The sequence below is a fragment of the Mobula birostris genome, chromosome 5 (genome assembly GCF_030028105.1).
Source record: "Mobula birostris isolate sMobBir1 chromosome 5, sMobBir1.hap1, whole genome shotgun sequence".
NCBI classification, from domain to species: Eukaryota; Metazoa; Chordata; class Chondrichthyes; order Myliobatiformes; family Myliobatidae; genus Mobula; species Mobula birostris.
In genome coordinates, this window is record NC_092374.1 from 27,435,555 (window position 1) to 27,451,709 (window position 16,155).

Genomic DNA, 16,155 nt, shown 5'->3' on the forward strand with positions numbered 1-16,155 from the left:
ACCCCTTTCTGCCCCCTCCCACCATTCCCCCATCCAACTTTTTTAAAAATTGGCTTTTTTCCCTTCTGTCCAGTCTTGTTGAAGGGTATTGGGTTGGTTTGTAGAATTGTTATTTTATTGTAGTTTAACTTTCTTATGCTTGTTTATATATTTTAGTGCATATAATTGACCACTTTGCCTTTCTCTTTCGTTTGCTCTCTTCCTTTCTTTCTCAAAATGCTTCCTCCCTACTATTCTTTGCTCTTGTAACACTTAATAAGATGATCGTAAGCAACAAGATTTATCCCTCATTTTTGAACTCCGAGGACCTTGGATCACAAAAACATCAGGATCTAACGAGGGTCTCAACCTAGAACATCAACTGTTCAATTTCTCTCCATAGATGTTACCTGAATTCCTCCAGTGCCTTTGGTGACAATGTTAATGTTTTCCATAGTATGCAGAAAGCTACAAGAGGGGACTGGTTAGAATGAACAAAGGAAATAAAACATTGAGTCAGTCAGTTCCATGTCTACAGTTAGTGATGAATACATTTGGAAAGGGTAAGAGGGCAGTGGGGCAAGTTCAGGTGGATCCATTTCTGAACATGGCAGAGTTGACAGTCGGGGATCCAGATTCCATACCAAAGAAATGGGTATGGCTTTATATGCTGCAGAAGAACACAACATGTCACATTTGGGAGTTCACTGGGATAGGAATCTGGAGGGAGGGACTGCAGCTGAGATCTTTGAAGATGTACTGCTCAATCAAAAGGAATAGTGAAAATGTGGTGTTTGCAGTGGCTTTTTTTGTTCTTTTAGGTTTCCTACGTGACTGCAGTCATGACATTTCTATTTTCCAGCTTTGAAACCTTGCATTATTTTATAAAAGGCACCATATTAATTGGGTAGTTTGTTTTAATCAGGTGAAAAATAAACTTCATTTTAACATTACATCTTCTCTCTTACCCTGACTAAATTATTTTGCACAGGTGTAAATTACTCGTGTTGGTTGTATCATCAATCATAGCACTGATATGTATTACTGAAAAACTTCAAATTAATAGACCAAACTTCTAAATGTATTGTTAAGCCTGAGACTTCATAGACTTAACATATTTGTCTGGCTCATAACATTAAAGTGCTTTCAACATTCTTGGTTTAACAGAGTTTCCTTGCTAATTATTGTCTTCCTTTTACAGAGGACTTCTTATGAGTGGTACATTCCAAAAGGAATCCTTAAAACAGGCTGGATGAATAAACATCTAAACCTCGTGCCTGCACTAGTGGTGGTCTTTTATGAACTGGACTGGGATGAGGCCCAGTGGAAAGAGAAACAATCTGAGTGTTCCACCAGAGTTGAAATTGTCAGGTACCTTACCCCCTTTGTAATATAACCTTTGTATATTCTGTGAGTGAATAGAATGTGACTTCATAAATCATAATTATGAAATTCAAAAATATTGGAAACATACAGTGGGTGTGAGGTCACACTAGTGGAGGAACAGATATTCAAAGTATTCAGTCATTCTGCTTTTGGTCTTCCAATTTTCCATGCATGACCTGAAGCTTTTTGTTGAATGCCATCTCACTCGTACCAACATATTCCTATTCTACCTGTCGGTGCTCGGTATCCTATGGTAGTGGTCCCCAACCTCTGGGCCGCGAAGCATGCAGGGGTGCAGTGGTAGCCGGAGCGCACCCAGCACATCTTTAAGAAAAAAGCCAAAATAAGCAAGCTAATTAATTAGGTGCCGCCCAGCACATAAATGTCAGCCCAGATCAGAGGCGATTGCCGATTTCACTTGGTCTACGCGATGTTCACTCCTCTTTCCAGGGCGCTGGAGCCTTTAGCTGTTCCATTGTTTGGTTAATTTAAACGCCAGCCCAGACAGGCTGAAAAGACAGGGCTGTCAGGATCGAGGTGACATGTTGAAATCTACACAAACTTCTAATAAAGTATAGGCGCTGCCGTGGTTTCTTTGTAATGACAGTTACATGCTGGTCCCAGGACAGATCCTCTGGCACTTTGCAGAGGGAGAAACGTCAATCCTTAATGCCAAAGAATTTAAAGTTGTTGACCCTATCCATCTCAGTTTCTCTAATGAAGACTGGCTTCTGGGCGGCACTTAATTAATTAGCTTGTTTATTTCGGCTTTTTTCTTAAAGGTGTGCTGTGTGCGCTCCGGCTACCGCTGCACCCTGCATGCTTCACGGCCCGGAGGTTGGGAACCACTGTCCTATGGTATCCCATTGAGTCTCAATGTAAGTTTGAGGAATAGCATCTCATTGAGAAACCAGACATGTTCCAACCTTTTGGACTCAATTGCACTCAAATGCCATCTGTGTCTGATTCCCATTCTGAGCACTCTAAACTGGAAGAAGTGCCAGGGAGTTGCTGCTTCATCTGGAAGGAGTGTTTGGGTCACTGGATGCTGAGAAGGGAAGAAGCAAAAGGATAATGTCGGTGCATCTTTTCTTGTGTGGAGATGGGGAAGGGGGGAATTGAACCAGTTGGGGGAGGAGAGAATGAAAGTGGAGTCGGAGGCTGGAGAGTGATAGGAGGGAGAACAAAGTCTACAAGTACCGGAATCTGATAAGTAAGGATGGTGATAATGAAGGGGGAGATAATGGACAGATGAAACTATGTGGGGAAAAGGATTGATTGATTGACTTAGTGATGCAGCAAGGAGTTGGCCCTTCCAGCCACGCTGCTCCCAGCAACCTCTGGCAAACCTGATTAACCGGAACCTAATGACAGGACGATTCACAGTGACCAGCTAACCTACCCAGTTTGTCTTTGGACTGTGGGAGGAAACTGGAGGACCTGGGGGAAAGCCCACACATTCCACGGGGAGGACGTACAGAGACGTCTTACAGAATAACATCACACTCACTGCTATGCTACTGTGATCTGGTGGTGAAATCTGTGGGTAGTAAGAGGATGGAACTGTTGGTGTGTGGGGAGAGTGGGATAAAACTGGGTACTGAGACACAGTAGTGTAAGATTTAGTGCATCGCTTTACAGTATCAGCAACTGCAGTTCAGTTCCTGCTGCTGTCTGTAAGGAGTTTGTACATTCTCCCTGTGATTACGTGGGTACCCTTACGGTGCTCCAGTTTCCTACAACGCTCCAAAGATGTATGAATTAGTAGGTTAATTGGTCACATGGGTGTAATTAGGCGGCGCAGGGTTGCTAGGCCGGAAGGTCCTGTTTCTGTGCTCTATTGAAGAGACATTATGGGAAAGGGTTAAACATGGGAGGACCAGAGGTGGATATGAAGGGCAAAGAAGGGAACAAAGAAGGTAAGAGTGAGCTGAAATTGGAAATTGAGTGTTCATACTACTGGGTTGTAGACTACCCAGGCAGATTGTGAGGTGTTTTTCTAGTTGTTGGATCTCACCCTGGCAGTGGGGAAGGCCAAAGGTGGATGCGTCAGTGTGGGAATGGTAATGAGAGTTGAGATGGCATGCACCAGGAACTCAGGATGGCCATTATGGAGGAAGTTTAGGTGCTCTGCAAAATCTGTGCTTGGTCTCGCAGTGCAGAGAAGGCCATGTTAGGAGACTGAATGCAGGAGACAAGATTGGAGTAAGTAAGGTAGACAAAGTGCATGAAGTGAGACTGTCTGCAATACAAAAGTATTTTTCAGTAACACGGAGAATCTGCAGATGCTCGACAGCACCTGGTTGAAGAATCAGAGAACAGCATGATTTTTTCAGAGTTTCTTTACTTCTTACTGACAGTGTGCGATAAATAGAAATTGCTATTATGCAGAGTATGAAACAAGGTGCACAATGTAATAGGTAAAATAAAAGATTGCATGAAAATCTGAGAGAGTGGGTGTTTCTTGGAAGAGTATTTTTTTAGATTGGTATGTAGGATTGTACTTGTTGGTGTAAAGTAAAATCTGTAAAATTTTACCATGGATTATCAAGATTCAAGTTTATTTAATGTAATTTCCAGAATCAGAATCAGCTTTAATATCACCGGGATATGTCGTGAAATTTGTTAACTTTACGCCAGCAGTACAATGACATACATGATAAATATGGAGGAAAAAACTGAGTTACATTAAATATATATCTGTCTATTAAATAGTTAAGTTAAAGTAAGTCATGCAAAATAACAAATAAAAAAGGTAATGGTGTTCATGGGTTCAATGTCCATTTAGAAATCTGATGGCAAAAGGGAAGAAGCTGCTCTTCAATCGCTTAATGTGTGCCTTCAGGCTTCTGTACCTCCTTCCCGATGGTAACAGTGTGAAGAAGGCATGTTCTGGGTGGTGGGGGCCCTTAATAATGGATGCCACCGCCTTAAGGCACTGCTCCTTGAAGATATGTTGGATACTATGGAGCATCCAGTGCACAAGTGTAAAGGAGAAGTAAATAGTTGTACCTCTGGATCCTATGCAGCACAAAAAAATACAGTAAGGTAAAGAACACAAAAGAAAACAATTAAGTATGAATACATAAGATAGCTTACATATATATATTGATATCCAGAAAGTGATGCTAGATGCAGAGGTATCTGCAAATACAATGACTCTGATAGGAAATAATGAAGTAGTGGTGGTAGAGGATGTGAAGGGTTGGGTTAGTGGGTGGAGGTGTTACTGCTTGGGGAAAGTAACTGTTTTTGATTCTGGTGGTCCTGGTATGAATGCCACGTAGCCTCCCTGATGGGAATGGACAAACAGTCCATGAGCAAGGTGAGTGGATCCTTCATGATGTTACTGTCTTTTTCTGGCTTCATTAATTAGCATCATTATTACAAAAGCATATCTAAATATTATGTTTGCTTTTGTCCAAGTTTTGGCATTCGTAACTTCTGTATGTAAATCTATATGATTGTTTGATTTGTTCTGCAACATGTCAAACTTTTTTCTGGGGTTGCAGGCAAAGTTTACAGGGAAGAAACACAAAGGTTGCTGTTGTTCTGATACAGAAGAAAACTCCCTTACCTCCAGGTATTTCATTGCAAGCTTTCCTAAGGTATCGAAGAAAAGTTTTTTAAGTGTTGAAAATGCTGGGGGCATGCACCAGGCAGAAAAATGAACAGCTATTTACTGTTGAGAGTGTAGACCCTTCAGCACAGCTGTAAAAGGCCGTGTATACCTTGGCTGCAAGCACAATATATTAAAGGCGTGCCCAAATTGTGTACAAAATTTACATTAAAAGATGATTTTGCTTCATCTCCAAAATCACTGGATAGCTAATGGAAATGGAATTTCTCCTTTCACCCCTTCTCTTCTTTTCACTTGCCCATCATCACCCTCTGGTTCCCCCCCCCCCCCACTTTCTCCCATGATCTATTGTTCTCTCTGATCAGATTAATTCTTCTTCAACCCTTTCTCCCTTCCATCAATCACCTTCCACCTTCTTGCTTCATTTCCTCTATGCCATCCACCCACCTTCCCCCTCACTTGATCTTACCTGTCTCTTTCCCCTCCCCAACTCTTGGTACAGGGTCTCGGCCTGAAACATAGACTGTTTATTTCCCTCTGTAGAGGTTGCCCACCCTGCTGAGTTCATTTTGCGTGTGTTGCTCAAGGTTTCCAGCATCTGCAGAATCTCTTGTGCTTCAGCTTTTTTGTGCCTTTCTGTTTTGTTTCTGAGTTTGGGGTCTTTGCTGCTATTCCTTATGAGACATCGAGGAAGGCTTTTATTACTTCATGATCTGCCGTGTTGTATCATAAGTCTGTACCAAATCGAATATATAATGGTGTTTCAATTGGCTGCCAACAAATTTTTATAATGCAACAAACAGTGTAGGAGGAACTCAGTGAATCAAGCAGCATCTGTGGAGGAAAATGAATGAGCGACATTTCTGAAAAGTCTTCCACTCCCAGGAAAAGAAGGGGGTTGCCAGTTCCTTTGCCATTGCCTGTCACTTTAACTCACTATCCCACTCCTAACTCTGACCCATCAATCTCTAACCTCCTGTACTGTCACAGTGAGGACCAAGCAAGTTTGAGAAACAGAACCCCAACTGCTTGACCACATTATAGTCTCTAGATTCAATACTGAATTCACAGCTTGGTATCTCAATCGGTTATTAGTCATCCATCTGTGATATTTCTTCATTTTTTTCCTTTTTCATTTTATACCTCTTTTCTCCCTTTCTGGGAGTGCACATACCTAGGCTGACCTGCTTGGAATGTTTTCCTGCTGTGTATTTCACAAACCTACATTATTCTATGTTCCCTTGTGTATGTTCTCATTCTCTGACTGCTTCCCTCCACTCATTGACCAGATAACCTGTTTGCAGATTTTCCTCATGGCCACCCTGGTCTCACACTATCAGAGGCATGCCCCTCCCCACCCTCTGTGCTGATTTATGAGCTGCTTTTGTCTCTGTTTCATTTCTGATGAGGGAATATTCAATCTGATACATTAACTCTTGTTTCTCTTTCCTTGGATACAACCTGACCTATTAAGTGCTTCCAGGATTTTTTTTTAACTTCTCGACACATTGTAACACTTGGAACCTGATAATGAATTTTGAGTAGCCACCCATGTTATTTCTTCTCTTCACAAATATGATTTTTGTTACAGCTTTTCCTTTTATTTTCTCTCTCTTGTCTCCAACTATCATTGATTTACGGTAATTATTACCTTGTCAGCTTTGGTCTGCACCCTATCATAGACATTTTGCTTATGTTCTTCACCCCGCTCTGCAGCTTGTTTTCTTACTTCCTATTCCGATGAACTGGGTGGTAGGGTGGAGATACATCTCTACCAAAGGAGGTGTAAGATGCTCCTTCCCTCCATTAGCCTGCAGCCTTGGCATGAGGGAGCATCTGCTTAGCACCACCCCCAAAGATCAGGGTCACATGAAGCCATGGGAGCAGGTGGTGGATGGTCCTATGATAGCTGGTTATGTAACCACCGATGACAGCCAGACAATCTCTGAAGAGTATTGATAATGGCTGAGTCACCTGTATTGTAAAGGCACTGCCCAGAAGAAGGCAATGGCAAACTACTTCTGTAGAAAAACTTGCCAAGAACAACCATGGTCAAAGACTATGATTGCCCATGGCATACAACAAGGCACATAATGATGATGATGTTGACTCTGATGAAGGGTCCTTGATCTGAAACATTGAACCTTCTGACAGATACTTCTTGATCTGCTGAGTGTTCCCAGCATTTTCTACTCTTATACAGTCAAAATATGTCTCTTGTAATGAGTTTTAAGAGCCTCCTGTAACTTCATTAACAAGTAACTTGCAATTGGAAAGATGCTGAACATTATCATTTTATTTTGGATCAAAATATTCTTCCACTTACTGTTTCCTAGGTGAGGACTTAATCGCTTCAGAAAGAGCGGCAGCACTGTGCAATGCCTGTGATCTTTCGGGAAAGTCTTTATTTGTGCTACCGCACACAGATCATCTAGTGGGATATATAATCAGGTAAGGTGGTTGCATTTATCACCCTTTGCTGCTCCCAAATCATAATATTGCATTTGAGTCAAACATTTTCCCTTGATTTACTAATGCTGCATCTGTAAGGTGAAGTGCAAATCTGTGGGCAATTTGTTGTCTATAGAAGCTACTGGACAGATTTCAAAGAACAAGTACTCAAAGCTGGAGTTGTACTGTAGAGGAATGCAAAGAAGGTAGTGCAGTCAAACTCAAAGAATGCTATCAAAACATATCAGGTTAGGCTGCATTTACAAAGAAAGAAGTCGAGATGGGTTATCAAACTGAAATACTTGCATCAACTAATTTATAATTTAATACAATAATTCATTTTATACCTCTGCAAATGCTGCCCAATCTCAGGATCTGAAGCAGCTGTTGCTGTTATTTTGATTTTTATTTTGTAACCTGGCAGGTATTTGGTAATCTGTAACTTTGAACATCTGTCAACCTTGAGACTTTGATAGTGCTAGATTACTAGATTTTCCAGACTATTTAATGCAAAACATATGGATAGCTGAACACGTTTTTTGAAAATACTTGGTCCATGTTTTACAGCACTAAGCTTGAAGTTTAAAAGGAACATGAAATATATAAGCACTCTGGACCCAGGCTCTGGCTACGTGCTGCCCACATCCCTGACTGTTGGTGTTTCAGGCCCCTTCCCCAACTCAAGACACAATCCTGGCCCATAGTTCAGACCTTGGCCTGGTCTCACGAAGGATGCCTAGCTCTTGACCACAGACTCTGCTTGCAATCCGGGTCTCTGGTTCATACTCTGGACTAATCAGGAAAGCAGGAATTTTGAACACTTGGATGCTGGATTATTGGAGGTTTTTCTTTTTGTGCTGCTTTAACCTGCCGGAGGTCACTTCAGTCAAATCACTCTGCCCTTGCTGCTTTCAACCTGGTTGAGATCCCATCTTGTTTGGAGGTTGATAACATGAAACAAAAGCTAGCAGAATTTTTTATTCCATTATTCAAGGTGGAATCTAAAAGTCAAGTGCAAGTAATGAACTTGTATTGGAAAAAAAGTTGAGTTGAGTTAAAGTAATATAGTAGCTTTGAGTTTTACATGATGAAAACAATATTGCATTTTTAGTACACAATACAAATGAAAAGAAAGAATTAATACTAGGTTTTGGAATAGTATACATTCTCAGGTGATTTTTTTTGGATTTTCTTTTATGGAAAAAAAGTTAATCTTGTTCATTGTGGTCATGAACGAGATTAATATAAACAATTGCTCTGTGAAAGAATTTTGAGGTCACCATTTACTTCCAGCACTAGGCATAAACTATGTCAGTAGACAAGTTCAGATTGAAATGAATGTTGAAGAAAGTTGACACCAGGGTTCTAATTTTTGCTTGTATGAATTGTAGATTCATCATTAATGTTTATGTATCATGTATATCGAAACATACAGTGAAATGTGATGTTTGTGTTAACAACTAACACACCTGAGGGTGTACTGGAGTAGCCCGCAAGTATCGCCACACATTCTGGTGCCAACATAGCATGCCCACAATGCTCGACAGAACAACACAGAGCACAACAAATAACAGAACAACAACAGCAGCAAAACGAGCCCTTTCCTCCCTTCTTCCCACCCAACACACATACACAGTCCTCTAACCCCAGAATAGGCTGTCTTCTTTGGCCTCCAACCTACAGCAGACTGACTGTAGCTCACATGCATTGGACTTTGACTTCTTCAGCGGACTTGCAGAGTTTCGCATACATGGGGTTCTGGCCAATGGGCCTCGACTTCCAGAGTTCCGATTCAACCCTGCCTTGATTCTCAGCATCAATGCAGAAGGACCAACTGATCATTGAACACTAGGACTCGAACTATGGATTTGCAGATGATGGGACCCAAACACTAGGCCTTGAACTCCAGTATCACTAATTCGCGAACCCAGGCGGTCATTGGACCTTATTCTTTCTGCCTGCATGGAGCTCCAACTCTGGAACTTGCTGACAATTCACTGACTCTGGGGAGGTCACCAGCCCTTGTCCACACATCTGCAGGCCCATCATCTGGCTGGTCGTCCTGGACCAGTTTGCGAATGTCTCACGTCCGTGTTACAGATTACAGACTTGTATACTCCGGCTTGACCTCTAATTTCTCCCATATCCTTATCTCTAAGCGCTATCCTGACCCCCATTCCCCTCTCTGTCCTCAAAACCATCTCTATGAAACTAATAAGAACTAAAAAAAAACAACTAAATCTGAGCCACAACTTTTCGGAAATCACAGTTTAGGCCAACTGCATTGAGAAAGTGTTCTCTACATTGAAGCTCCCTTGATTTTCAAGTACTGTAGACACCTTAAGACAGGGGTTCCCAACCTGGGGTCCCTTTGCTTAATAGTATTGGTCCATGGTATGATAAGGTTGGGAACTCCTGCCTTAAAAGAAGGTCTTTGCTGTAAGAATGGCTAAGGTAGCCTTTCAGTTTTGTCTTTCAGTAGCACTAATGTGCTAATTGACATTAACAAATCTCATTTGTTCTGAACTTAATTACAATTTCTTACTGCTTATTTGGCTGTAAATGTAAGCTTTGGTTTACACTCCAATAGTCTCAAACTGGTAACTCTCTACAATGATCAAAGTTCAGAAATGATTATAATTAAAATCTAATTCACACTGTTTATTTTTCCCAATAATTCAAATCATTGCTTTGGATGTTGACTTGTTGTTCAGCTCAATGAAATATTTAATTTCAAAAATATACGTGGTTTTACTTGTAGGCTAGAGAATGCTTTTTATGAGCATGCACAGACGTATTACTACACAGAGATCCGGAGAGTTAAATCACATAAAGAGTTCTTGAATAAAACCACTCATCAGGTAATTATTATTGGAACATTAATGAATGACAGTGGTGGGTTGGAAAGGGACAAGAGTAGGAGTGGATAGTAACTGATACTCAATGTAAATGTTTTAATACTACAGTTTATATTCATTAGTCTAGACTGGTGACGAGTGTGAATAATTTTATGCTCTATGTGAAGGTTGCAAAGTCATAATGTTATTGAAAGACTTAACATATCTGGGGGTTGTTTGCTGACTCAATTTACTTTCTACATAGTGAATGGCTGAGCTGAGCCTGTTACTAAGCATGCCTTTTTTTTTGAGGCTAGTGATTAAAGATTTCTTGCATGAATTCAAATACCATGGCTATTAATTGTGCCATCGGCTAATTGTGGGAGCCACTTGCTTCAGACAACTCTTAAAGAACAAAAACTAATTGAGAAAAATAACTAGGGTTCCCTTTGTCTATTTGGGACTCTATGCAGCTAATTGGGACTGGGCACTGTTGTCGAACAGTTTCTAACTAGCGTCAATTAGTCACTGTGTGGCCTGGAATTTAGAAGGATAAAAGGGGATCTGATTGAAACATATAAGATTATTAAGGGATTGGACACGCTAGAGGCAGGAAATATGTTCCTGGTGTTGGAGGAGTCCAGAACCAGAGGCCATAGAGGTAGACCATTTAGAACGCAGTTGAGGAAAAACTTTTTCACCCAGAGAGTTGTGGATCTATGGAATGCTCTGCCTCAGTAGGCAGTGGAGGCCAATTCTCTGGATGCTTTCAAGAAAGAGGTAGAGCTCTTAAAGATAGTGGAGTCAAGGGATGTGGGGAGAAGGCAGGAATGGGGTACTGATTGTGGATGATCAGCCATGATCACAGTGAATGGCGGTGCTGGCTCGAAGGGCTGAATGGCCTACTCCTGCACCTAATGCCTATTAGATACTACACTGTGCATAGAATGGATAATTTTTAAATAATGTCAGTTTCCTGTGTTTTTATTCAAAAAGCAGTGATTTTTGTCACTTACTGTTAGTTGGCAAGAAATAAGACAATTCAGTACTGTTTTCATAGTCATAGTCATACTTTATTGATCCCAGGGGAAATTGGTTTTCGTTACAGTTGCACCATAAATAATAAATAGTAATAAAACCATAAATAGTTAAATAGTATATATAAATTATGCCAGGAAATAAGTCCAGGACCAGCCTACTGGCTCAGGGTGTCTGACCCCCCAAGGGAGGAGTTGTAAAGTTTGATGGCCACAGGCAGGAATGACTTCCTATGACGCAGTGTGCTGCATCTCGGTGGAATGAGTCTCTGGCTGAATGTACTCCTGTGCCCACCCAGTACATTATGTAGTGGATGGGAGACATTGTCCAAGATGGCATGCGACTTGGACAGCACCCTCTTTTGCTCACTGTGGTTTCAAGCATTCAGTCTTAGAGATGCCAGAAACAGCCAGGAGAGAAAATGAAACAATTTCACTACTTCAAGTCAGGAGCTATAAAGAATTTGAAGGTATCAACAATCATTGTGAATGTTACAATGAAAAGGAAGATTTGGAGGATGCAATCATTGAAAGCATAGTATGAAGGCAGTCCATAATCCTCACTAGGTGTCTGCACTTATTTTGTTCATTTACAGTCAATCAAAAGAATGTGGCAGTGTACACTGCATGAATTCCTATGTTGATAACTATTAGAACTAATACACAGTTACACAGTATTGTAGTAGTATTCTAATTTGTTCTGTATTTCACATAATTACATAATTTGTTACTCAGTTAAATGATAGGTTGCCTTTTTTATACCTTTTTAACTATTTCCATGAAACTTTGGCTAATTGGGGCAGCTGCTTAATTGGGCCAAAACGTACTGGTCCCAATGTGTTTCAATTAACCAGTATCCACTGTTATTATAACAAAGTTTAGAGGACAATTGTTTGCTTAAAAAAATCTGTTGCTGGCCAAATTGTCTTTTTAAAATAGCAAATTTGGCAAATTGTAGCATATTAGCAACATCATAACCTATTGCTGTGCAATAAGTGATTTAATAGTTATTGCTGTTGTAATGATGCTGATTACGAAGCATTGTACTTGAACATAACTCATTTAAAAACTCCTCAAAATGTTTAATATATTAATTTTGTATATTTAGATACTATAAAGTTTAATCATTTTGATCTAAAAGTTAACCAGTTTATCACTTTTGTTTTTTGATAGCTGTTATTTGTGAGGCATCAGTTTAAAACAGCTTTCTTCAGTGAATTAAAGCAAGATACACAAAATGCATTGAAGTAAGACTCTTAATTTTTTTTCTCATCCTTAACATCTGTGACATGTAATACTGAAAGTAGTTTCTTTGTATTCAGTTGTATAACAAATGATTTCATCAGCAAACTGACTGAAGGGAAATGATTTCTCATTTTCTAAATTCTAATGACTTTTAAATTGTTGGTCTGAACATAGAACATAGAAATTTACAGCACATTACAGGCCCTTCGGCCCATAATGTTGTGCCAACCATGTAACCTACTCTAGAAACTGCCTAGAATTCCCCTAGCACATTGCCCACTATTTTCCTAAGCTCCATGTACCTATCTAAGAGGCTCTTAAAAGACCCCATTGTATCCGCTTCCACCACTGCTGCCGGCAGTGCATTCCATGCACCCACCACTTTCTGTGTGAAAAACTTACCCCGACATCCCCTTGATACCTATTTTGAAGCAGCTTAAAACTATGCTCCTTTGTGTTAGCCATTTCAGCCCTGGGAAAAAACCTCTGGCTGTCCACACAATCAATGCCCCTCATCATCTTATGCAGCTCTGTTAGGTCACCTCTCATCCTCCATTGCTCCAAGGAGAAAAGGCCAAGTACACTCAACCTATTCTCATAAGGTACGCCCTCCAATCCAGGCAACATCCTTGTAAATCTCCTCCGCGCTCCCTCTATAGTATCCACATTCTTCCTGTAGTGAGGTGACCAGAACTGAACACAGTATTCCAAGTGGGGTCTAACCAAGGTCTTATATAGCCATAACATTACCTCATGGCTCTTGAACTCAATCCCAGTAGAATGATTTTGGTCTGCTGGAAGATCTCAAGTTAAAACTTTTTGTGTTGATGACCATACACATGCATACTTATTAACAAGCTAAATGAATGTAAAGGGACAGTATTATGCCCAAGCTTGGAACAGTATTGTAACCAAACTTGGACAATTCCTCAAGTTTTCAGTGCAAGGGGAAATACGATAATATACAGTAAAGTTTGGTTAGTTGGTCTATCAGACAATTGGGGCAGCGCTTATTTGGGACAACTCTTAAAAGAACAAATACTAACTGAGAAAATAGCTAAGATTCTCTCCGTTTATTTGGGACACACTGCCACTTAATTGGGACAAGAGACTTTTGCTGAACAGTTTCTGACTTGCGCTAGTTGTGCACACTTGTGTTTCCATTAGACATTATGCCATGCTTTGAGCAAAGATTTTAAATAGCGTCAGCTCTGTGTGCTTGTGTTCAAAAAGCAGTGATTTTTGTCACCGATAGTTGCTGAGAAATAAACAGTAGGCAATTCACTGCTGTTTTGCTCACTGCGGTTTAAAGCATGCAGGCTTGGAGATGCCAGAAATGGCTGGGAATCAAAATAGAACGATTTTAATACTTTAGCAAGTAGGAACTGCGAAGAATTTGAAGGTATCAAGAATAACTTTAACTGTTACAATGCAAATAAAGATTTGGAGAATGCAGTTGTCAATAGCATTGTATGAAGGCAGTACTCTATCTACACTGGGTTTCTGCGCTGATTTTGTTCATTACGTACACTGGATGAATTCCTCTGATAACTAAAACACAGTTTTATAGGTGCTTTAGTATTATTGGTAGTGTTCTAATTTGTTCTGTATTTTAGTTAAATAATTTGTCAATCATTTTGTCTTTTTATACCTTTTTTTTACTATTTCCATTAAACTTCAGCTAATTGGGGCAGAAACTTAATTGGACCAAAGTGTATTGGTCCCAATGTGTTCCAATGAACCACAATCCACTGTACTTTGCATTTCTTCCATTGTCATATAGCGTTTATTCAAAATTCTAACAGAACACAAATTAACCCTAGAGCAAACTTGTAGCTCATGAGTATACCATTCACTTATTGAATTTTCTTTTAGTTACTTCAGACCTGGACTACGTTGTCTCAGCTTTAATCTCAATTGTATTTTCACTTTTGTGATGTGCGAAAACTGAGGTGAAATTTCCAAACTCTACTCAACATATATACATAAAAACAAAAGCACTCATCAGATCAGGAAAATAAAAGTTCATCTCTTCATTCACAGACCAGGATATGGATATACGATTGAATTTCCTGCTTTTTCAATTGTCATTTTGACAATTTTCTGCAATATCTCTCCACAACTTCTCTCACAACCCATGGGTGATAATGCCTGCATTTTATAAGTGAATGGTTGGGTATGATATAATGTTGCTGTCTAACAAAAAAAAGCATGCTTAATTTTAATATTGCAGTTTAAGGGACTGTTTTCATATTAATTTCAGAAACTATAGAACAGCATACAACCTTGTACATGAACTTAGAGCGCATGAGAACAACATGCTTGAAATCAAGACTATGGCTGGATTCATCAACTATAAGGTGATTGTACAACTTAAAATATTATTTTGCTTGCTTATTACCAAGTTTGAGCATTGTGAGAGTTGAATGTACTAGAGGTACTTTCAATCTAGCTAAAAAACTGTTTTTCAGAGCAAAACAGCTTCATAATTGTGAAGATATTAGTGAAACACCATAACAAAAGCAGAGAAATGTCTAATGACCTATAGATCCTTAGGGTTTGCTACAATTTCACATACTGGCATCAGTGATGAAACTGCGATTGGCTGAGAAGTGGAAAAACTGCTGTGGCAGGGAAACTGAAAACTCCAAAAGTACTTGGCAGGCTTTACAGAATCTCTCAGAGAAAGTAGGAAATAGAAAAGCAGAGAGAATGGGACTAGGCCATTCACTGCCCCATTTCTGCTTTCTATGCCTTTTTGATCTTTATTCATAAGAACTATGTCTAACTCCTACAATTTTAACGATTTAACCTCAATTGTCTTCATTGGTAGAGATTTCCACAAGTTCATCAGATATTGAATTAAAGAATTTCTGCTATCTCAGTTCAGAATTGCATGCCCTGAATCTATAAGATCTGATCTGGGACTTCCCCACCACTGAGAACAACCTTGCATCAATCAACTGTCCTCCTGGCTAACGTAAAATAAAACTGAAGACCCCAGAGCAAGACTGCAGTACCAGAGGGTCATCAGATAGTCTACTTTGCAGAGATATGGCTCTGTTCCAGCACTGTAGAGACAGCTCTCCAGTCCAAAGGATTAACCATCCACAGTATGGACTGGACAGTGGCATATGGTAACGACAGAGGCGATAGTGCTTGGTGATGATTATCTGTTTGTGGTGCACAGACATGGCGGTTTTCCCCTGATCTGGAATATCTGGCAGTGAAGTACTTAATTCACTGATGAGTTCAGTGCATTTTATGCATGCTTTGACAGGGAGAATGCACAAACTCCCTCAGCATCTGGTGACCCTGTGATTTTTGTCTCATAAGCTGAAGTCCACAAATCTTTGACGAGGATGAACCCTCAAGAGGCATTACTCCTTGACAGTGTACGTGACTGGGTGCTGCAAATCTGTGTAGACCAAATGGCTGGAGTACTCAAGGACATCTTCAACCATTCTGCTGCAGTCTGAGGTTCCCACCTGTTTCAGCAGGGCATCAATCATACCAGTGCCCAAGAGGAGCAGAATGAGCTGAACTCAGTGACTATTGCCAGTAGCACTCATACACTGTCATGAAGTAGTTCAAGAGCCAGAATTAGCTTCGGCCAGAGCAAGGACCTGCACCCACTACA

The 16,155-nt window shown here is 40.2% G+C and overlaps 1 protein-coding gene across 2 annotated transcripts in view; it reads left to right on the top strand.

Moving 5' to 3' along the window:
* The window catches only part of trappc11 (trafficking protein particle complex subunit 11), a 69,416-nt gene that overhangs the window by 15,249 nt on the left and 38,012 nt on the right, over positions 1–16,155 (top strand). For both annotated transcript variants that reach the window (XM_072257708.1, XM_072257709.1), the window contains exons 3-8: positions 1,181–1,350; positions 4,878–4,948; positions 7,282–7,396; positions 10,158–10,257; positions 12,444–12,517; positions 14,779–14,875. In XM_072257708.1, coding sequence (XP_072113809.1) covers positions 1,181–1,350; positions 4,878–4,948; positions 7,282–7,396; positions 10,158–10,257; positions 12,444–12,517; positions 14,779–14,875 — 627 coding nt within the window. The remainder of the gene's footprint in view (positions 1–1,180; positions 1,351–4,877; positions 4,949–7,281; positions 7,397–10,157; positions 10,258–12,443; positions 12,518–14,778; positions 14,876–16,155) is intronic.